Source organism: Pyxicephalus adspersus, chromosome 7 (assembly GCF_032062135.1).
Source record: "Pyxicephalus adspersus chromosome 7, UCB_Pads_2.0, whole genome shotgun sequence".
In the NCBI taxonomy this organism is placed as follows: domain Eukaryota; kingdom Metazoa; phylum Chordata; class Amphibia; order Anura; family Pyxicephalidae; genus Pyxicephalus; species Pyxicephalus adspersus.
In genome coordinates, this window is record NC_092864.1 from 31,139,999 (window position 1) to 31,162,021 (window position 22,023).

The following is a 22,023-nucleotide window of genomic DNA, read 5'->3' on the forward strand; positions in this document are numbered from 1 at the left end:
AAAAACAGCTGTTATTACTCTGTGATGTCATCACCAGCCTTGTAAATTTTTACAGGGAATTTCCCTATATCAGTCTGTGGGTAGCCTCTTTGGAGTCAAGGCAGAAGCATGTTTGCTGGGAAAGAAATCAAAGTATGTCTGACAAAGCTAAAAAGGTTGACCTCTAACATTCTGTAAAGAGTTTTCACTGCTGCTATACAGGCGTTGATGTGAAAGCATAACAGGCCCAAACAAGTAGATGCAAACTATAGCTGAACCCCATATAACTAAAATAAATGTAAACCCCAGAAAACAAAAACAAAACAGATGCAGTGAATTATTGAACCGTTTTATAATTGTTTCTTACAGAACAAAAAAAAAAAGACAACATAAAAACAAAGGCCTAAAACAGTTAAATATGATATATTATGTACATCAAAATCAAAATACACCTCATTCAAAATGAAACCCAAAAAGAAAGAACCCACACTTTTTTTTTTACAAATTGCATTGTGAAAGATTGAAGCTGCTACGTGAACAAGCCATAGAAAAAAATAATTCTCAGCCTGCTGAATAGACAATGCAGAAGTATTATCCCGAATGTATCCCTGCGACTGAAACTTATGAACGACTGTCACACAAAAAAAACAACAAAATCAGTAAAAACTTTGAGAAATAGAGCGCACAACTTCTGAAAAACTGAAAAGGATGTAGAAGGGTCAGAGATATGAAGAAGCACAAACATGCAAAGATAGATATAAAGAATTAAAAAAAACACGGTCACCTCTGTGACCAAATTGTGATGATTGTCAATTCCATCTGGCTGTCATGTAGCTGCCACTACAGGGGAATAGATAATCAGCCAGTGTTCATTTTGTTAAATTAGGGCATTCATTCATCTTTAGAGGAACTGCAAGGCCTGGCATTCACACGTGGTAAAAACGTGCCAGGGCTGTCTATTGCACAGCAAAAAATGCCCATATACCCTGCTGGCACCTACTTCGCTTCTAAATTAATTCAACCTATACTCTGTTTTAAAAGGGAGAATCCTGCCAAGGAGCAGATACCTAAAGGTGCCAAATATTTTGCTTATTTGCCAGAAATCCCACCCTTTAAAAACTACAACAGGAATTAAATGAATATGTTTAGTTCTTACAGCAGTCACAGATGGAGGCAGTGAGACATTTTTTCTTGACTGCACCTCTCATTTCCTTCTCTCCGACACATCTAAATATACCTGGAGTAGATGATACAAAGGGTTTGACCCGCAACTCCATATAGAAAAGTGAATTATCTGTATCGTATTTTTTTAACATGTCACAGCATTGTTTTTACTCTGCAGCCAAAGCAGATCTCCTGATATACAATGTATATACCTAACCTGTTGTTGAGTTTCCTATTTTGATTTTTATCCATCTACTACAATAATATCCAATGGCTGCCAAATTACTGAGCTGGGAACATATATAGTTACATTAGATTTCAGGAGTAAGACTATATTCTTCTAGTAAAAAAAAAAAAAAAAACCACAACATCTCAAGCTAGTCAATGCATTCCTAAAGTTTAAGGCTTCTGTGAAATTTCATTAATTTCAAATATTTCCAGTAGCAGCATTACACTATTTACTGTGCAATAAACAGAAATTACTGAACAATTAAACAGAACATAAACCCTGGCAGGTTACCAGTTCACACAGGCTTTTTCAAGTTTAAAAAAAAACTAAAATTAAATAAGACCTCGATTAGCAACATGTCTTCAGCAAGAACCGTTTTGCCCCATCTCAAAGCCACCAAATTTAACCCATTTAGAAAAAAGTCTGAATCTAGTGGCAATAAGGTAGCACACACTGTTCCTTTAAGACAATTTCCTTTAAGAAAAAGCCCAACTCCAGCCATGTTTTTTTTATTTATTTATTTTTTTTTTTTTAAAGTCTTTGGATGTTAGGTTTCTACTGAATCAATGTGCCTGCAAGGATAATTTCAGCCAACTGTGACAACAGTACATGTATTCATGGCCAGCGGAGCAGTTGCCACCAGGACAGAAAGATCTGTAGTGACAACCTGACAGAGGTTTTAAAAATTTCCTGTTTTACTGAAAAAAGTGGTTATGTTGCAGTCTGTCTTCCCCGTTTAGACTTCTCACCATTTGCTGCACCAACAAGAAGGAGAATCTTGACAAAGGGAATCACACATTGCAGTAAAAACTGGGAGTTTTTTTCCCTTTTGACCAATCCAAAACTTAAAAAAAAAAAAGTTTTGGGCTGGACTTGGACTTTATTAAAATAGGTCCAAAGAGCAGCTTACACTTCCATTATTTCCCCATTCCGTCTTATTGCTCTGAACAGTCAGAAGAAAAATCATTTATGTGTTTTACTGGTAACAGTGCAGATTATAAATAACACCGAAAGGATAGATTTATCGCATAATGTTTTTTTTCCAAAACTGAAAAGATGACTGCCTTAATGCCAGGGCCAATAAATGTTCTGGGATGCGAAACACACCTGGGCAGCCTTGGGTGACTGCAACAGTGTAGTGTCATAAGGTTGCTTACTAATGCAAGGTCATTGGAACATCCCAGTCTTATTGCTGAAAGAAGAGCTCAGGGATGCGTAGACTTCTTCTGACGAGGAAGTTTGTGTACGTTTCATAGTCCCAACGCTCATCGTGACACCCAGCTATATGAAAAAGTGTTATCAGAATTCCTAAATGTGCTTTTTCCAAGTCTTTGGGCTGGGTACACCTCAGATCAAAGTCCAGTGCAAGAGAATTGGTGCTCTTCTTCAAAGGAGTCACAGAGGTCTGGACGACCTGTTTGCATCAGCTGTTGTAACCTGTGACTTTTTCTCCTCTTCGATGAGCTCATCAAAAACATCCCTATGGGTGTTGGGAAAAAAAAAAAGTGGTTGTAAATCTCATGCACTTTAAATATTTATAAACATACTAGGCACGATTCAAGGCCAACAGGTAAAATACTTACTTGTGCATATAAAAGAATATATAGCCGCTTCGGTCTCTGTCACCCTGAACGGTGACCTCCTGTGTCCTTGATACAGCCAAATCATTATATGTAAACCAGGCCTGTTTTTTCACATCATACACATCACTGATATAGTGACCTACACAAAAGAAACCAGAGTAGTAAAAAGTATAAGTACACATTACATGACCTAACCTAGCCCTCCTTTCTCTTTTAAGGATGCAAACCTACTACTATCAGACTAAGGCAGTTCAGCCCTTTGTGTACACCTAGCCATGCAAGTCTTCTCCAACCTGGTTGCACCTGCAGAAGTGCCTTAAAGGTGTCCCAAATCAAGAGAACATTGTGAAGAGATCCCTTAGAAATCTACAGGGCAGGGCTCCAATGAGAAGGCATGGCCAACTTACACATATAGAATTAAATGTAAACAGACTTACTGCAGCTGTCAAATTAAGATAAGAACATATCTGTAGAGCAGAAGGGTTAGGTTATGTAAAAGAGGCAAAAAGCATAAATGCACTTTGTTTTAAAAGGGCACTTATCCTTTAAATACATGCTACAATAATATTGCACATGCTTTGAAGAAACAGTAATGGATAGTTTTCTTACCAGAGGAAGAGGAACTTCCAATATGGCTAACAACACTGACAAGACGATAAGAATGGGTAAGTTCTCCTGTCTGGGGGTAAAAAAAAAAAAAAAAATTAAACCTTGATCAAGAAAAATCCATTTATTTCCCTGATATAATGTATAAAATAAAGAATAGGGTAAGAGCTGGAATAATGATCACCTCCGCATTTCTCTTTAGTTGTTCAGTTTCTTCTTCAGTGTATTCCATGTCGAAAATGTCTTCATTCCCAGAATCCTCATCAGACATCATTCCATCCAACATTGAGTTATTAAACTCTGTAAACAGAATCAAAAATAGCAAATACCTTTTAGAATGTTATATTGGGAATGTAATTATTTTCAACATACAGCATAACGCCACCCCAAAAAATATATACAATAAATGAATGTGTCACCTTGCAAACTCAGCTCTGTAGCTCTTTTTAGGTCATCATCCTCCTTGAGCTCTCGAGCCTCCTTTAGATGATACAAAGGATTGTGGAAAAGTTAGATAATTAAAAAAGAAAGACTAAAGGATTGTCATGAAATTATAACAAGTAATAGACAGGTAAACGTAAAACACATCTGCACTTTACCCTATGAAGGGCAAAACATCAGGTTCGCTGATCAAGCTCCCTAAGAGCTATTTGTGCTCACTGTCTCCAACACTGCAATTCATTCATCTGCAGGAGCAAGTAGTGGAAGCATAGCGTAACCAATAGTTGCTTTTGCCAGGTAGCTAACTAACATCACAGGGATGGTAAATTAGAACAGAACTCCAGGAAAATTGCAAAACTAACCCTGCAGTTAAGTGCAACTGCACTGCAAAGTTTTAAAGACAGATGTTCACTTATGGAACACAAAAAAAGCAGTAACTTATCCCTCACTCCCCCCCAGCAGCCAAGTGCTCTACTCTACTGACACTTGTGGACTGAACACCCTCAATAACAATGCTGGACCAGTGGTCCTGTATTGCTTGTGATATTCGAATGACTGATGCTGCTGGAATACCAGAAGTCCCGTATATTTCCAAGTATAAGCCGACTTTTTCAGCACCCAAAATGTGCTGAAAAGTCACCCTCGGCTTATACTCCAGTCAGGTGCATGGGTCCCTTCAGAAAAGCGCCCTCTACCAGCCGATTCCCGATCCTGCAAACCCCTCCGACACAATAATAAAATGTACCTGGCAGACCCACTATTCGTGACGGCCACCAGACCCCTCAGGTACCTGCAGCTTGTAACCCCGAGTGTGGCTTGAGGTAAGAAAAAGTTGCTAAGGACGGTAACCACAAGCCACACTCGGGGGAACAAAAAAAACCAAACAGTCTACTACCTTGTCCCTGCACGCCCGCGGCGACCGCTGACCGGTACGGCAGCCGTGTCCAGCGGTTTCAGTCCCCTGATGACAATGTCATCAGGCTGTGGTGGAAATAAGCTGGTCGCAAAAGCCGTAAAGACGCTGGAGTACGCCAAATTCAAAAGTGTGAACGGTAGTAAATACCACTACAGTGCAATCTGATAGTATGTATGATGTCAGATTACTACTGTTTGACCCTACAGCTATCCCTACAGCCCTGCCTGCACTACACTACACTGACACTAATGCAGTGGCTGAATGCAGTACCGCTTTCAGCCACTTTTTCCGGACAGAATCATACCGGCAGGGAGGTAATAAGAATTTAGTGGTTAGGTACGGTAAGTAGTAAACCTACATAACCACTAAATTTCTCACTATGGTATTTGTTTAGCGTATTATGGCTGTTGATCTGGAACTGTAAAGTTCCTTGGCAGTAGCTGCAGCATTTACCACCCTCGGCTTATACTCGAGTAAATCAATTTTTCCTGTTTTCCAAGGTACCTCAGCTTATACTCAGATCGACTTATACACGAGTATATACAGTAAGCGAAATTCAAGGGATCACCTGCCCCAGAAGGTAAAGCCTGTGGGAGCAAGGAATAATTAAAAAAAGCTTTCTAAATAAGCATTTAACCATTGCAGTTCAGTGCTCACCTGCTCTTGAAGAGATTGTGCCAGGGCCTGCTGAAGTTCCTGCTCCTCTCGCTCTCTATCCAGTTCATATTGCATCCATTCCACCTCATTCTGAGAGCTCTCGGGAGTCTTGTTCTCTTTATTCTCATCAAAGTCTTTAACCATGTCACCGTACTGGGTCACACCTGAAACAAGAAATAAATTCTTGATATTGCCCCCTTATCAAATGGTGGTGCACACACACACACGTCATTGGAGCCTACACAGTTAAGTAACAGCAGTGAAGAGTGTTCTATCCACACACCTGAATCTTTTACAACATTTGATTTTTGCTCTTCTGGCACCTCTACATTGGCAATAGTATCCTGCATATCATCATCACCACCAAATCCGGTGTCTGGACTGCTTGCAAGTTTCTCGTCCTCTAGACCTGCAGAACTGTCTTTTTTGCTCATTTCCAGAACAGCAGCCATCAAATCTTCATCGTTCATGTCATCGAAGCTCATGTCAGTCATCTCTGGGCATTTGGAGTCTTCTACTTTTGGTTTCTTTTACAAAAAGAAATAGCAACTTTTATAGCAACTAAGAAATCAGTTTCACCCTATACCAAACTGCTACTAAGCTTCTGTCAGTACAATAAAAGTGTGTTTATAGGACCAAATCATTTAGTGAACTATTCCACCTTGTATCTACAGCTGGTGAAAAAACGATTGGGGCAGGGGTGGAGATTGGCTCCGCTGAGTGATGCTTTTGATGATAAGCAAGGAGCTTCTTTGTGATACTGACATCCTTCTGATGTAAACAAAGATAGAGCAATAATGGATATCCTTGAGCACTCCCTAGCTATCAACAAGAACAAAGTTGGTAAAGCACACAGGCGTTCATTGTGTCTCTGCATGATAGCTGCTAAAGCTCAATAGGAGCATGAACACAGGCGTGTCAGTCCCTATTCTGGAAACAGGCGTGTCAGTCCCTATTCTGGAAACAGGCGTGTCAGTCCCTATTCTGGAAACAGGCATGTCAGCCCTTGACAAGCTCAAATGCAGACGCAAGAACTACAGACTTGCTGCGCAAGGCATCTTGCTGGTCCTTTTTCTGGAACTGTACATGTCTGTGAGTTACCATGGGTTTAAACCTGTGAAGCAGAGGCCAATGGAAAACGAATGGCAGGATCACAAGGTGTTTCTGTTTTTTTTTTTTTATAGGAAATAAATCTAAATTTTTTACCATCACATATACCGTAAGCCAATTGAGCTCTGGACCTGCTGTTTATTGGAATTTAACTCCCCTAGCAGTATTCCCGAACGTGACTCGGTAATCCCAAGTCACACTGGGGACATGTGCTTCCTCTTCGATCTCCAGCTGGCGAAGCAGCGATGATCTCCGGGGTTTCCCGGTGACGTCGCTGCATGCGTCGGTGCCGGCGGATCGGTGGGAAATTCAAAATATTTTGTATAATATATATAGAATTATAATATATATATTATACATGCTACTGTACACTTGCATTACATGTTTAAATATTTTTTTTATTTTTAACAGGTTTTTGTGTTTTGTTAATTAAAGTTTATTATTAAATTTATTAAATATCAGTGAGTTATGCCTAAGAATTATAAGAAAGAAAATACATTTCCATGCAAAAAATTGTACTGCTTTGCATGGAAATTTGCACGGAATTAGACTGCTAGGGAGGTTAATGATTTGCGAGCTAGAAAGAATTGATTGAAGTCAAATGATTTCCAAAGTAGCCAGAGTTACAGGACAAAAACAATCAGATACAACCTAATTAGGTACAAAGAGGCAAAGTACTCTTACAATGCAACCCAGCAAAATCATGTTTCTATGCATTTTGCTTGTGATGCAATTAAATCTCAAGCAGTGTTATCAGACCTGGGTTCTCCATTTTACAATAGTATGGAAATGCAAAAAGCGGCAAATGTTCTGTAGTATTAATACTTCTTGACCTAGCAAGTAAAGGTCACTACAGGACAGAAAGCGTGTTACTGGAGACATCGCCAGGTGAAAAATATATGTGTTTGAACAATCAAATATTTCAAATAGGTTACCTGGTCCTCTGTCTGCTGCTCCTTTCCCTGGAAACTGGGGCTCAATCTTTGGGTGTTGCCTACACACCTCTTCAGATGCTCATCTTCACTTTCAGAGTCCAGACAAATGGGTGCATTGCTTCCAGATTTAAAGAGTTGCTTTCTAAATGGAGAATTGTATACTTCAATGGAATGTATAATACTTTTGTATATTTATCTTAAAGACCCAAATACCATTTTAAAGCAGCATTTTCTTTTTTTCCCCATGTTAGGTAAAGTTTAAAAAGGCTTACCAGACTAATCTTTTAATCTTTTGTTGCACAAAGCCTGTTTACAGAGCTCAATAACTTAACAGCAGCAGTATGAGTCAGAGGAGTAACTAATCTCCTTTCACCTACCTCTGCCTGTTATGCCCATACACAGCTACTCAGCTATATTTGCAACCTCGGGTCTATAAGGTTATTGTATTTTGTACCACCTTTATCACAACTCATTTATCAAGTTCCCCAGGTATGTGTCAGTTGATCAAAAGGAGTTCCTAATATTCCCCATACCTTCAACTAATACATTAGCACTTTCTAAACAACGCTTCTAATTTGACAAATATTCACCCAGATTGTACTAGAGATAAACAACAAGTTTAATTACATACCGTGAATTAACTTTATTAGCTGTGCAGGAATTTACCATCTGTGAAGCTTTTAATGGGCGGGAACATCTAAAACAGTTAAACAAAAAAGTTATATTAGATACACATACAATAAACCACCTTATGTAGGGAGACTGGCAATGCCCAACTACATTTTTTTTCTTTTTTAAATTAGCAAAAAGCTCCCTCCCTACAATCTTGGGCATGTGCCTGTGGAGTGGAAGGATAACAGGAAGGGGCTGGACCTGGTGGACTAAACCCCCTGACGGATCAGCGGGATTAGAGGTGTTTTTTTTTTTTTTTTTTTTAATTGTAACTTTATTTCCGCTTTAAACTAGTACCAAGAATCCCTTTATTCCTAAACTAGAACTAGAATTATGATATTTCCATAACTCCTCCCCTACAGCCAACCCACTGCTGGCATCAGGACTGAGGGCTCTTGACCGGCATACTAATGCAGGTTATTATAACACTTGTAGGAAGCTTTGTTAAGCATCCTACGGTACCCTCCCACTACCTGCATTACAAAGGGAATTGCAGAGATCCAGATATAACATCCCTGCAGTTAAAATATGTAAAAGAATAAGAAAATATCTTACATTAAAATTATGTTTAGAGAGGGTGACCCAGGAGGCCAGAACATAACCAAAAATAACTTCAGCTCTAAGGAAGTTTACAGCGTTCTCTTACAAACTATAATTTGAATTGGGCTTTAAATTCATATAATTCACTGTGTATATGCAAATTTTACTGCAGATAATCCTTACATTAATGGCTGAGTGTTGCAGCTCAGGGACAGCGGTGGCCGTGTGCTCTCTGTACAGTGTGATGATAAGGTAAGGTATCGCGGGATGATCACTTGTTGACCTACTTTGTTATTAAGTGACAGAGTCACGTTGAAACTGTAACGCTTAAGGTGTAGAATCAGAACCCTGCAGAAATAAAAAAAAATTAGCATTATGCACTTCTGTTCAAAGTTCTAAACCTAGCTGAGCTTTGATTAGGCACCAGCAGATTGAATTTCTGTCTGGCTCAATAAATTGGAAGACTTCCAATGCTAATTTGAGTTTGTAAGCGCCGACAAAGCTGTAACACACATGGAATTTGGAGCTGTACTGTATTACAGCAGTGTTCTCCCCAGCACCTTTTTAACATCTGGCTACCTGGCTGTTTTTGGGTGGTTAAGGAAGAGTTGGGTCACAACACAGGGGCCACCACCTGCCTACAAATTCTTCCCACCCGGCTTAAAAAAATTCTGGGTGGAATACTGTACACATTATCACTGCTTGCCTCAGCAGTGACCATAGTAGCCAAATATCAGTCATGGGTGAAAATATAATTGAAAGTAGACCAGTCTGCAAATAGTAGGTTGCACAAACACAAAATCCTCCGCTCTACAAATCTCCAAAAGCTGGTAAAAAGGATTTTTTTAAAATCTGCACAATGCAATAATTTTGGAATATTGAAAGCTTGTAAACTGGCAGTTTGCAGCTGTGCCTATATCATGCAAAAAGCTAGATCAGGCTCTATTGCTCAAATAAAGAATAATTTTTTGGCGAGGATGATGAGCAAGCAGAGCAGTGCAGTTTAGCAGAAGTGCATGGATAAAAAAAAAGATTTGCAAATCTTATGGTTAGCAAGATCTTCACTGATTAACTTCAATAATCAAGTGACTAACCTGGGCAACCTGCTGAATTTGTGTATTACAGATGCAGACTTTCCATTGCACTTTTCACAAGAATATTCAAGATCTTCCATCTGTAGAATAAAACAAGATTTACAATATCATAAAATACTTGCGAATCAGAAACATACCTGGGTATTAAAACATGATCACTAGTGCTGCTTCTAACACATAGATAATAACCCATTCTTGAGACTTCTAGGAAAAAACAATTTAGGCAAGCATAATGTCTATTCAGGGTTAGAGCTCTCAAATCAACAAAGCTCTTTCTCCCTTCTAATTATAAAACTCCTTACTGTGATTTTGCGGGGGAGTGACAGACCTCTGCTTCCACACAGACAGCAAGGGTCCTTCTCTGCAACATGCTAGCAGGGAAGTTGCATCACAGAGAATGAACTGCAAAGGTTTGTACACCTTCAGTTATGACTGACTACACATAGACTGTATTTAGCCGATACAACTGAACGTTCAATTGAGATTTTATTTAAAACGTATAAACATACTTCTGTAAACTTACCCTAAAAAAGAGATCTAAAGAATCCTGTATGGACCTTAAGGGCAATAGTTTTTTTCGTCGTGGTAGGTCAATGGAGAGATCATTGAATTGTTCCCGTTTGATAACAGTTTCTCCGCACCTGCATGAAGCACAATCAGTTTAAAATATAACTGAAATAAAAAGCTACTCTAACTCTGGGGATATTAAAAGTCTATTATTACTTTTTTATTTGTTTAGTGAATTTACCATGCTAGAGCCAGCAAAAGGTGTTCCTGCACTGAATAACGAGAACATTATTAAACAAGGCTTTGGATAAAAGATTTCCATTCACATTATGTAGATTTTTAATTAATGTAGTCTGCCCTTAACACATTGACATAAATAATAATACAAAAAAAAAATACTAGATACAAATTCCAAAGTTATTATATAATAAATAATAGTAAAAAATATAATAAATATGGAGCAGGTTGGTTAGTGAAGCTGAACTTCAGCCACTAATAGAAACCATCATCTGAATCGCCTGCATGGCTCCTGGAATTTTCTGTCTAGCTAGTAAAAGAAATATAAACATCTGTACATACATTTTACAGATAATAGAATGTTGAGCCTCAAATTCAAAATTATTAATGACTGGACAGGTGTAGACACGGGTTGCGGTGGGGTCATCAATGGTTTTGACTCCAGAAGCATCATCTCCTGAGGACAATTCTGATTTCCATGTTTTGTTCAGCTTCCCCATGTCTTCTTTTAATTGATCAAGGCACTGGCTCAAAAATTCATGGGCATCCTAGAATGATACAATTTACGTTGTTGAAGCTCAACCCCAGGTTAAAAGCTAAATACAGAGATAAAAGGTATATGTATGTGCCGTTTTACTTGTCAATGAATTTGGCTGGCACAGCGTAAAGGAGAAGCGGCAGACTGATTTGTTCATCTCTCTGCAACTCTGCTTTCTCCTTCCTGTGTGCCATCGCCACAACACAACTGGCTTCTTGTGCTGGCTCTTCTGCTGAGCTGAGACTGAAAGGTTTGCCCTTAAAAAGCACATATAAAAAAACTGAATTCTGTTTGTAAACGCAGTTAATACCTTGTAAAAGCTGCAATCCCACTACAAGCCGACAGCACAAAACTAGAGAAGCGGATACAAAACTAACTATCTTGTACAAGAAGAGTACATAGAAGTGACTGGTCTTTATTACAAAATCCTATACATCAGCATTCAGAAAAAAAAATACACATTCCTCTTGCATTCAGACAATAATTGCCAGCCTTGGAGTTCAGCTCTAAGTGGCATTTTCAAAGCTACACATTCTTTTTCCTTCAGCCTTGCTTGCAAATAATGGTTTAAAATGAGCGGAATGTAAAGCAGTGAAGGATTTAATGAGCTAGTAACACGTCAGAGGGAAAAAAGTGACTGAAGGGTGTGAAGTCGATGTGGTCATCCTTACTTTTCTGCTTTCCCCCCACTTGCTGCTTCTTCAGGAAGACACCCCTACACAGATCAATATTAATTCAACTCCAAATATTTTGACCAGTGTTCCTTCAAAATGTGCAAAAGCTCAGGCTCCCTTATAGCTAGGCAATAGGCTTCAATTTTTTTTTCAAGGTATTGTCCAGCTATGGGACTCAAAATCAGCCACTCTTTCCCTTCCTGGGGTGCTTCAGACCTCAGTGTGTGCACTAGTTTTGCATGTCATCTTTGCCTCTGGCCACAGAGAGTGGGTGCATTCTGTAGGACCTCTCAGATACTTGCATGCACTGCTTTGCCTATATATACACTGCACATGCATCGCTTCTCTTTATTTAGATATAGTTTAATGCACTAAGGCAGTGATTTTCAACCAGTGTGCCGTGAGAGATTCAGGTGTACCATGGGAAATTATCTAATTTCAGTTATTGGTTCCCAAAATTATTTATTTACTGCAAATAATTTGTCTTCATTTGTCTATACCAGTGATGTATAGTGATAGGCAGAACAAAAAAATATTCTTCGACTAGATGGCAGAAGGTAGCTAATTACCTTCTCTATGTGACATTTTTGTTTAGTGGTGTTCCATGGGATTTTTCTAATGTAAAATATGTGCCGCGAAAGAAAGGTTGGGAAACACTGCACTAAGATTTATGTGCTGTTTGCTGTGTTCCTACATATACTGTATCAACTCTGTCACATATACCAAGTAATCCTGATTACTTACATTCTGCATGTAGCCCGAAAATCGCTCTGCTGTGGCAGATATGGCGCTTTTAACTCTCTTCAATAGGTCTTTCTTCATTTCAGCACTGCAGACATCCTTTTTGGCCAGCAGAAAGGCAAAGCGTCTGCAACACAAAACCCAAAATATTTAGTCGAGTGTGCACATGTCAGCAAGTAACAGTATTACAATTATTCCACAATCCAGTTGTGGAAGGCAAAGCCATACCTGATTAAAGCATTCATTGGTATCCTCTTGTAAGGAATACCTTGTTTGAGTAGATCATTGGCAAAAGGCTGCAGAGAAAACAGGGACTGCAGGATTGCATTCATGTAACAAGTGTTCCCCAGGTTGGAAAAACTGTGAAGATAAAACAATTATTATAACCATTTATAACAGCAAACTGAACTAACAGCTAGGGAAAAAAACTTCCCCATTTGGTATCAGGTATAAAGCTTTTATGACAGCATATACATAAAAAGGTTTACAAGTGAAAATTACAATTGGTATTCAGAAAAAAGCATTATTGATGCTTTTGGTTTTTATACTTAGCAGAACTACAGTAGTGTTCCAATCAAAAGACCTTCAGAAAGTAATGATGGCAGAAGAATTCTGCATACCCTTGTAGTTGTTGAGGTTGCGGGTGATTGGACAAAACCCGTGGTTTGTTCCATCCCGTGTAGTCTTGATTAGGTCGCAGTTTTTTCACAGACAGAGGGCTGGGCTGAGAAGGGAGAACTAAGCTTCTTTTAGCGGAAGGCTGGGTAGATCCAGATGTCCTGTAAGAAGGATGAGAGTTACTCCTCTTAAACCTTTTTCAGTTAACAGATAAAAAAAAAAAAAAAAAAACAACTGAAAGACATCTTTTTACCCATCTCTTATTTTTTAAATCTATTTAAAGAATTAAAGCTATTGATAATAGCTTACATATTTTCAGATGCTCTACTAAACTGGGCTTTAGAAAATGTAATCCTATCTCAGTCCTGGGCCAGCATTGAGCCAGCAAAACAAAGAAAAATTCTCGGGAAGGATAAGTGTGAAAGACATCTAAGAGTCTTACCCTCTAGCCTTCCACCTAAACCACTTATATTAAGCCCTGAAGGAAGGAACGGTGTGAACCATCTAAGAGTTCATCCCTCAAACCCTATAGGCACACAATCCAAGTTTACCTATCAATATGAGCAGAGGGTTTAACACCAAGTTATATATGCCTGTATTCTACAGTCAAGGTAATGCAGTGTCCACCGACTCCTTCCAACCACTTAAAAATATCTGTGAAGCCATCTTGCCTACTTCTTCCAGGTGGGAACTTACTGTCAATCATGGTAGCAAGCCTGCTCATACACCTGCACATGCATAGTGATCCTGACCATGGCTCCCATCACATAAACTATTTTCAGCAATAGCAATTTGGATCATTGAGTAATCTTAGCTAAAAATTGCCTGTGTGACAGTAAGAGGTGCACAAATTTTACTATAGGAAAGTCTTAACCACAATGTTAAGGTTCATACCTGTCTGAATAAGCGTTTCCTGTGGAGTAATCCTTTGAAGTCACCTTGCTACTATAAAAGGATGAAGACTGCAATGGCATTAATCCTGAAAAAGGAAATTTAGAATATATTAGAGTGTCACTTCTCTATCTCACACAATCATCTATCTACTAAGAGGACAACTACCAAATGCAATTGTAAATGAAAGGCAATTTTATCATGTACACATGACAAAGCCATCTGTCTTGCAAGAGACCTTTAGAGCTCAGGTTCTAAGAAAAAATGATGTTACCTTCACAGGCCAAAAATTTCGCTGGAGCTTAGGTACAAATAAAGACTACTTGAAAACTGTTTACCAGATATTCCTGCCTAATATGAATTGCAGTAAAATATAGTCAAGTCTCTAAATGGGCTATTTAAAAAAAAAATGCAAAATCTGGCTTGCTGAAATGCTACTTTAGACTTACATTTGGTCATGATGATGCACTAAAAGAGTTGTCTTTTAAAGCATTTAAAAACATACAGATAATTCTTCTATATAAGCAAGCAAATTATTTTTTGATGGTCTCCAAACAAAATCCACTGTCCAGGTTGTGCAATAACGCTGCTTCTGCATACTAGGGTCCACTGATCCAGTAGTGCAAATGTTCCCATGCTTCCAGGCCCCCTCCTGTAACTTCAAACTCTAATTTTCTAGATTGTAAATTAACTTTACTGTTGTCAAACCAGGATAAAAAAAGACCCATGTATTTAGCAAAATCAGATAGGGTGAGATAGGATGCTGTGCACTTGTCAACACCATTTTGCTAAATACATGGGTCATGTTTTTTTCTTCTTAGTTTGTAAATGCTAATCAGAAAAAAAAAATATTACCAAGCTTTAGCAAGTTACAAATAATTAAATAAGTGTAAAATATTGTCTCCTACAGTTTATTGAAACATACCTAAACTCAAAAAACAAAATATCACCAGGTTTGTGATAGAAGAGAAATGCAAAGTTTCTTTTAAAAAAAAACAACAACTTTTTTCTGTGCTCCTAGTGGCTTTTAGTTTTTGTTTCTTTTACACCACATGGCACGCATTCACCATGCATTGTAGGGCCGGCTCTATTTGCTACACCACTGTGAAATGCAAATCTTTTGAATGCTATCTGAACTTGCTAAATACTTGCAAAAATTACAGGAAGCAGAAGACGAAGTCACCATAACTCCGAAGTACAGGATTCTAGCTTTATTGTGAAAGCATTGCAACAAGTTTCAAAGCCATATTGTGATAGTGCTTTCACAATAAAGCAAGAATCCCGTACTTTGGAGTTATGGTGACTTGGTCTTCTGTTTTCATGAGTTCCACATCCGTGGTTGTCACTTCAAGCACCCTTCCTCTTCTATAAGATCTGTTTTCTGTAAGGAGTGCATTCCCATAATGGACAATGTTACAGGAAGCACATCTCTTCAATATCGATTTCCCAGACTAGGAGTATGTGATACAAACAAAACACGTCTACGTGTACACAGCTTTGGAAGTTATGCACATGGTTGCCCCTGAACTTCTGTGTGTAAGAGATGGCGTCTTGGGAAGGACTGAGAGAGGACCAGGAGCCCACAGATGATGTACAATCCATTTGCGATATTCCCTGCTTCAATTTACAAATGAAACAGTCATGCACGGGGTGGTATTATACCTGGACGATTTTCTTCTGCCTGTTTCAGATTTAGTTGTTTCTCACGGCTGCTATTTAGGAATTTGCGCCCGGGATCTGTTAAGGCCTTGTTGGTGCTGAGATGAATTACAAATTGGAAACATAAGTGTTAGGATAAAGTAAGATCATACACACACAGTGATATTAAAGCTATGTTTAGTCACAGCAAAAGCAAGCTCGCCAAAATCATGGAAGCTCCAAGAATATTCGTGCAAATAAATCCTTTAGGTGTAAACAGCGTGGCATATAAATTCCGTGCAATTAGAAAACATGAATGGAGACAGTGATATGTAACAATGTTTAGCCATTACATTCTAGAGCAGCCCTACTTAAACCAGAATTTGATAAGAGGATTCTAGGGGGGTCAGATAAATTACCACAGACACCAATGATCTTTGAAGCTCTGTGTAAGTGATGGATTTTCAGTGAACCACCCATGGGGACACTACATTGATCTTGAGTTTAAGAGGCCCCTACAATCACAATGTGTGTAACCATACAGGTAAGGGGACACGATACCGACCACCGGTGTAAGGGGATCTTATATCAACTACCAATGTGGGATACGTATACCAAAAATCTGGGGGCACTTCCCACTGCTCAGAATCTGACAGGGTCCTACTATTTTCCGTCAGTATTTCTAGTCAATTCATTTCATTATTTGACCATTTGGTCCTATGGAACATCAATGCATGTCAAATATTGTATGTACACAACATTACTTTATATTTACCCATCAATGTTTATGCAAATATCCCCAAAGCAGTGTAATATTAGCAGATGTTGGAAGTGACTAAAATTGATATGAGAATTATTTCAAGTATTCCTCAACGTTAAAAAGTTTGAGAAAGGCTGCTCCAAAACACCACAATTGATTACCAATAATATAGAATCTGGACTACAGACAACTAAATACCCGTGTGCTGACCACTGCCCATAGAAACCAATCAGTATTTTTCTTTTATGTGTTTAAAGAACCCCAGGTGAGGCCAGCAAGTACAAAAACATACAAAATGATGTGATCTAAAATATATTAGTCAAATTTTATGGAATTCAAGTTGAACTGACACTGAAAGAATAAAACCTGGTCATTTAGTTGCCATAGGCACTAGTCTTTCTGCAAGACACCCATTAAGTCTTAATAGCAATGAAGAAAAAATGTGGAATACCCTCCAGCCAGAAATACTTCTGCATGACGGTGAACCCAATACCCAAAGTTTTACCAATTTACTGAGTTGTCATAGTGTACTAAGCAGACGATCAATGTTAACTCAAAAAATTGACAATAAAATTTCCAGTCCAATTATCAAGTCATAATAAAACTTAAAAAGGGGATAGGAAGGGATAACAAGTTACATAAACATTTGTAAAACAAACCTCATTCTAAAAACCTACATTAATGGAAGACCACTTAATGGGTCACAACAATAAAGCTATTGGAATATAAAATGTATGATTTGTCAATTCTAGTAAAAAAAAAAAAAAAAAAAGTAATCTGAATTGCAAATTATAGGAAGCTCCTGTTTGTAGGTACCACATTGCCTCAAATGACCCCATCTTTCATCAGTCAAAAAAAAAAAAAAACAATGAATGGAACCACTAACTGATAGATGGCAATCTGAAAATGATACAATGTAACCACACTGATAAACCCAAGCTGTGAGGCTGAGCTTGACAAATGGAGTTGAAATTTTTTTTTGGGCAAAACATAATAGGAAGGAAATCAAAAAGCTGTGAACAGCTAAAACCTGGAAGCCAAGCAAATCAAAAACAACTCCAAGCAACCCTAGACCCAACCAGGTATCATGTAGGCTCTACATACGTAGATGAATCATTCTCTTTAGGATAATCTTCTAGGTCAGAGCTTGGAGACTGTATTCTCTTCCTTTTTTCACTCCTGCGAGTGAAACACACAGTACAAATTGACTTGGGTTTATCCCAAGTCACCTATATGCAGCAAAATTTACCCTTGATCCAGGATTGACAGGGCATGAACAGAAATAACTACACCCAGAAGGGTCATTTTAACAAAAGCAGTGTTCTCTCCAGACCCTTTAAGCTGGGTGCACCACCTGGCAGTTTTCAATAACCACCCGGCTGTTTTAGGGTGGTTACTGAAAAGTTGGGTCACAATACAGGAGATGCCAAATGCCAACAGCTTCTTCCCACCCAGCCTAAAAATATTTCTGGGGAGAACACTGAAAAGTTATTCCAAAAATGGAATTCAAAACAGCAGCCATGCAAAACAGGCACTGGAATTTGTTTCAACTCGTCATGTAATGCATCATGTGAGCACCTGGGGACCATTCACTTCCCAAAACCTAGGTGCACCATTGGTTAGCAAAATATCTGCACACCCCTCTGTCCCACTGCCCTGTTATTGTACATGGGCGCCTCATTAACAATTGAGGGTATGCACTGCTGATAGAAAGGTTGCTACAAGTTGGGTATATACTAAATTTTCAGTCTTTGTAAAAAGTACACCCAGATTCAGGAATTTCATACACAAAACACTTAGGAGGTATAGGGGGATGCCTTCTGGTGCCTGCTCTTTAGGGCTGCTGTTAAGTTATAGTGCATCATTTTCTTGGTACAGTTTCCAATATATAAATTCTCAGATGACCAAACTAGTTCAAGGTAAATTACGTTACTCAATAAGGTAAATTTATAAAGCAGGGAAAATATTCTGTGTTGCAGAATCATCATAACCTGCAATGTGTATGTTTTCCTTAATGTCATATTCACTGGTTCATAAGAATCTGAAATTGTTCAATGTAATGTGTTGAATGTAAGTTTCCATCAATTCAGGTGTTTGGCTTGGGGACAGCAATGTTAGCAAGATCACAATTTAAACCCTAACCAATAAAAATGTTTCCATACCTGGATTCGGTTAGGCTGCTTCTATATGGAGTAGATGTAACAGGTGTACTTCCACCCCGATTTGGCGTCATACCATTCAGCGGGGTTTTTACAGGCATTCGTGCACTATTAGTTAATGGCTTTTTTACAGGTGTTTCTTCCTTGGTGTCAAAGCTCACTCTTTTGGTAGGTGTCTTAGAGGGAAAAGAAAACAAGTGTTACGGTCACAACTGTACAACAAAAAAGTACCACAAGAACACTAAACATGCCTAAGGACTACACAGCTTCTGCATTCATCCAGCAGTTAACAATCATTTGCATGCATACCTGACTTTGTAGGTTAGTTAAAGGTCTGTTGCTGTCTCGCTGGGTGCTTCTGTTCCCCAGGATGCCACTAAAACTTCCAGATCCTTGAACTGGTTTAACTAAGAAAAATAATACATTTAAAAATTAAGATAAAATAAGAAAAACACAAATTGCTGCTCTGTAGAAATGATCAGGCGGATTTACAGTTATGAGGCAGAAGCACAATTTATAACTTGAATTTTTTTTTTTTTTTTTTTAAAAGACATGTGGACATATCTTTGGTTGCAAAAAGGATAAAATAGAAGACAAGTGAGTGTGGTTAAAGAGCATTAAAGGCTTTTTATTTTTTATAGGTATGGCAAGTGTCTTTATGGTTATGGTTTTACCCATGTGCAAACAGCAAACATTAACCCGATAGGTGATTTAACTTTTCACTGATCTATACAAAAAAAATAAACATTTGACAGAACACCATTACAATGAATCAAAACTTTCCAAAATATTTTTCAGTGCGCTTAATCCCTAGGTGGGTAGGCAGGGTCTGCTAGTCACTACAGAAGGTAGGGAGAAAAAGTGGCCAACTTATACCACCGCATTGAAGGCAGAATAAACTATCTCGGAAATAACTCCTCGAGGGTATAGGATGCCAGCAGGAACCTTTTCCAAATCCCAGTACTACTGGGAATTTACTACAGTAATAAAATTGTTTTGGACTGCCACAGGAAATTCAAGATTACAGTAAGGACCAACAGGGTCATACGCTAATTTATCTGAGCTGGGAATCATTTGGAAACACATATATATAATTGGAAACACGTAAAGATTTTGTATTCTTAGGAGCATTAAGGGGGTCCTAACATTACATTTTCAACATGATGGAAAAGGGTGGCTATCCTTTTTACATAATACAAAAAAATGTGTTATTTTTGGAGAAATCTCATTCCCCTCTCTAGTGCTGCTGTGGACTGAAAGGGAAACCCACAGCCTCCAGAGATACTGGCGTCATATATCCCAGGAGGTTTTGGGATGCTCCTTCAGCACATGCCTGTTATTAGGCTTGTGTCATCATGGGGCTTTCCTCTAATATTAAAAACAAACAAGTGCTCGATCTCATGGGCAGTGAGACATACAGCCTGATCTTGTGCATGTTCAGTGTTAGATTGGATGACAGGAGGAAGAACTAATAAGAAAGAAGATGGTGGCATTGTACAGAATGATGATGTCCTGGCAAGAAGAGAGAAGCCAGGACAGCATGGGAATCGTTGGGCTTGGTTAGAACAGGTCGAGGGCTTTTCACATGGTAAGCGAATTGCTTTCGTGAAATTACCGCTTTAATATTTAGACTGATGCTGCTATTTATGTGGGATTCACTTTAAACACTTTTGATCATAGTCTTAAGCTGCGTACACACGTGCAATTTTTGTCGTTGGAAAGGATCTTTTACGATCCTTTCCAACAACAAAGGACTACACGATGCATGAACGGTGCTGTACATACAGCACTGTTCTGCTCTATGGAGAGGGGAGGGGGAGGGGGAGAGGGAGAGCGGCACCCTGCTGCGCGCTCTCCCTCTTCCCTTGCATTAGGATCGGTCGTCGTTCATCATCCGTGGATCCGCCAGGACGGTCGTTCGGACGATGAACGACGCTGACTGTACACACGCCAGATTTTCGCCCGATATCTGGCCAATGCCGATTATCGGGCGAGAAAAAGCTGACGTGTGTACGCAGCTTTACAAGTGTTAAACAGCTGCACCAAAATTAAACAATACTTGCAAAACGTCATACTGCTCCTTCACAAATAAATGTCTTCTTTACCTGTCTGACTCTTCTCATGATTAATGGTCTCCAGAAAGTGTTTCAGCTCCTCAGCATCTTTGCTTGGAACCTTATCAATGGTCAGGGAGCTGGTATCCTTCAGCGTAACCAATAACCTGCTCTGTTTCACTCCAGCTGGTCTCAAAACAACATTTTTAATGTTCTGGTGGAGCTAAAAAAGTGAAATATGAACAAATCCGTCAGTTATTTCCCCACAGCTTTGAAATAATTTGTATTTTATTGTGTAAAAGGTTTTTGTTTTTTCTTTACTATCATAAATTATATATTTAACAGTTACTAACAGCTATTATGTAACAGCTAACAGTTATTATGTGAGGAAAATGAATAAATTCTTCTGATTTCCCACAACCGGCCAATAAATAGTAAGAATGACCGAGGCTCCCGCTGCTGTGTAAATTACATAATGCTAACCGGAAATTTAGCAGGCAATCCACCAGCATTGAAATTCACGATGAGGGTGTATTTGTTATCTTTCTCCACAACTTCGCAGCTTCCTTCCTTCCACTTAGACGTTCCCATGTTCAGGCAGTGGATGCGAATCGAGCCCCTCAGGCAAAGGGAAGCCATTCTGGTAATATTGTGGAGCTCTCAGGTAACAGGTAATCTAAAAAGATAAAAAAAGAGACGTCTGCACATCAGCATACAAGCAACACGTGACACTGATAAACATTATAGCAGAAAATAAATAAAATGTTCAGCACATAGCTGTATAATCGGGGACAAATCCATCATTTTAACAGATCTGGAATGTCATGCTGGGTCCTGGTGGGGTCTATAAAGGTTTCATAGAGTTAGGATGCCTGTCAATAGGTGTGGGGATAGCTACACAGGACACACTGGGGCTTGTACTTCCTCTGCAGCGATTTGACTCTTGTAGTTTCTTTCAGAAGATATGCACAGCCTGAGTAGAGTATGATAGCCTGGTGTTTGTTATTATTATCCAGTATTTATATAGCACCGACATATGATGGAGCATTGTACAAAGTCCGTAGTCATATCTGTAACTGGCCCATGTTTTGGGATGTAGAAACCCACGCAAAACAGGGAGAACCTGCAAACTCCATGCAGATAATGTCCTGGTTGGGATTTGAACCTGAGACTCTCGAAATGTCAGGGGGCATGCTGGCTCTTGTAGTTCCTCTCTATCTAGAAGTGTCAGTGGATGTGCTCGCTCTTGCAGTTCTCACTGTATAGAAATATGAGGGGGC

General features: G+C 38.9%; 1 protein-coding gene across 2 annotated transcripts in view; it reads right to left on the bottom strand.

The window, feature by feature from the left end:
• Positions 1–314: 314 nt before the first annotated feature.
• The window catches only part of USP37 (ubiquitin specific peptidase 37), a 23,282-nt gene continuing 1,573 nt past the window's right edge, over positions 315–22,023 (bottom strand). Inside the window, exons 2-24 of one of the 2 annotated variants that reach the window (XM_072417998.1) lie at positions 21,227–21,419; positions 20,795–20,966; positions 18,999–19,096; positions 18,693–18,865; positions 17,635–17,709; positions 15,795–15,889; positions 14,136–14,220; positions 13,244–13,402; positions 12,852–12,983; positions 12,627–12,750; positions 11,013–11,218; positions 10,450–10,567; positions 9,927–10,006; positions 9,016–9,180; positions 8,252–8,317; positions 7,621–7,762; positions 5,859–6,102; positions 5,576–5,739; positions 3,981–4,041; positions 3,746–3,861; positions 3,565–3,634; positions 2,956–3,094; positions 315–2,852 (exon numbers count right to left, since the gene is read on the bottom strand). In XM_072417998.1, the coding sequence (XP_072274099.1) occupies positions 2,768–2,852; positions 2,956–3,094; positions 3,565–3,634; positions 3,746–3,861; positions 3,981–4,041; positions 5,576–5,739; positions 5,859–6,102; positions 7,621–7,762; positions 8,252–8,317; positions 9,016–9,180; positions 9,927–10,006; positions 10,450–10,567; positions 11,013–11,218; positions 12,627–12,750; positions 12,852–12,983; positions 13,244–13,402; positions 14,136–14,220; positions 15,795–15,889; positions 17,635–17,709; positions 18,693–18,865; positions 18,999–19,096; positions 20,795–20,966; positions 21,227–21,382 (2,925 nt within the window). In that variant the 5' untranslated portion in view covers positions 21,383–21,419 and the 3' untranslated portion in view covers positions 315–2,767. The remainder of the gene's footprint in view (positions 2,853–2,955; positions 3,095–3,564; positions 3,635–3,745; positions 3,862–3,980; positions 4,042–5,575; positions 5,740–5,858; positions 6,103–7,620; positions 7,763–8,251; positions 8,318–9,015; positions 9,181–9,926; positions 10,007–10,449; positions 10,568–11,012; positions 11,219–12,626; positions 12,751–12,851; positions 12,984–13,243; positions 13,403–14,135; positions 14,221–15,794; positions 15,890–17,634; positions 17,710–18,692; positions 18,866–18,998; positions 19,097–20,794; positions 20,967–21,226; positions 21,420–22,023) is intronic. The other variant, XM_072417999.1, reaches the window with a different exon arrangement.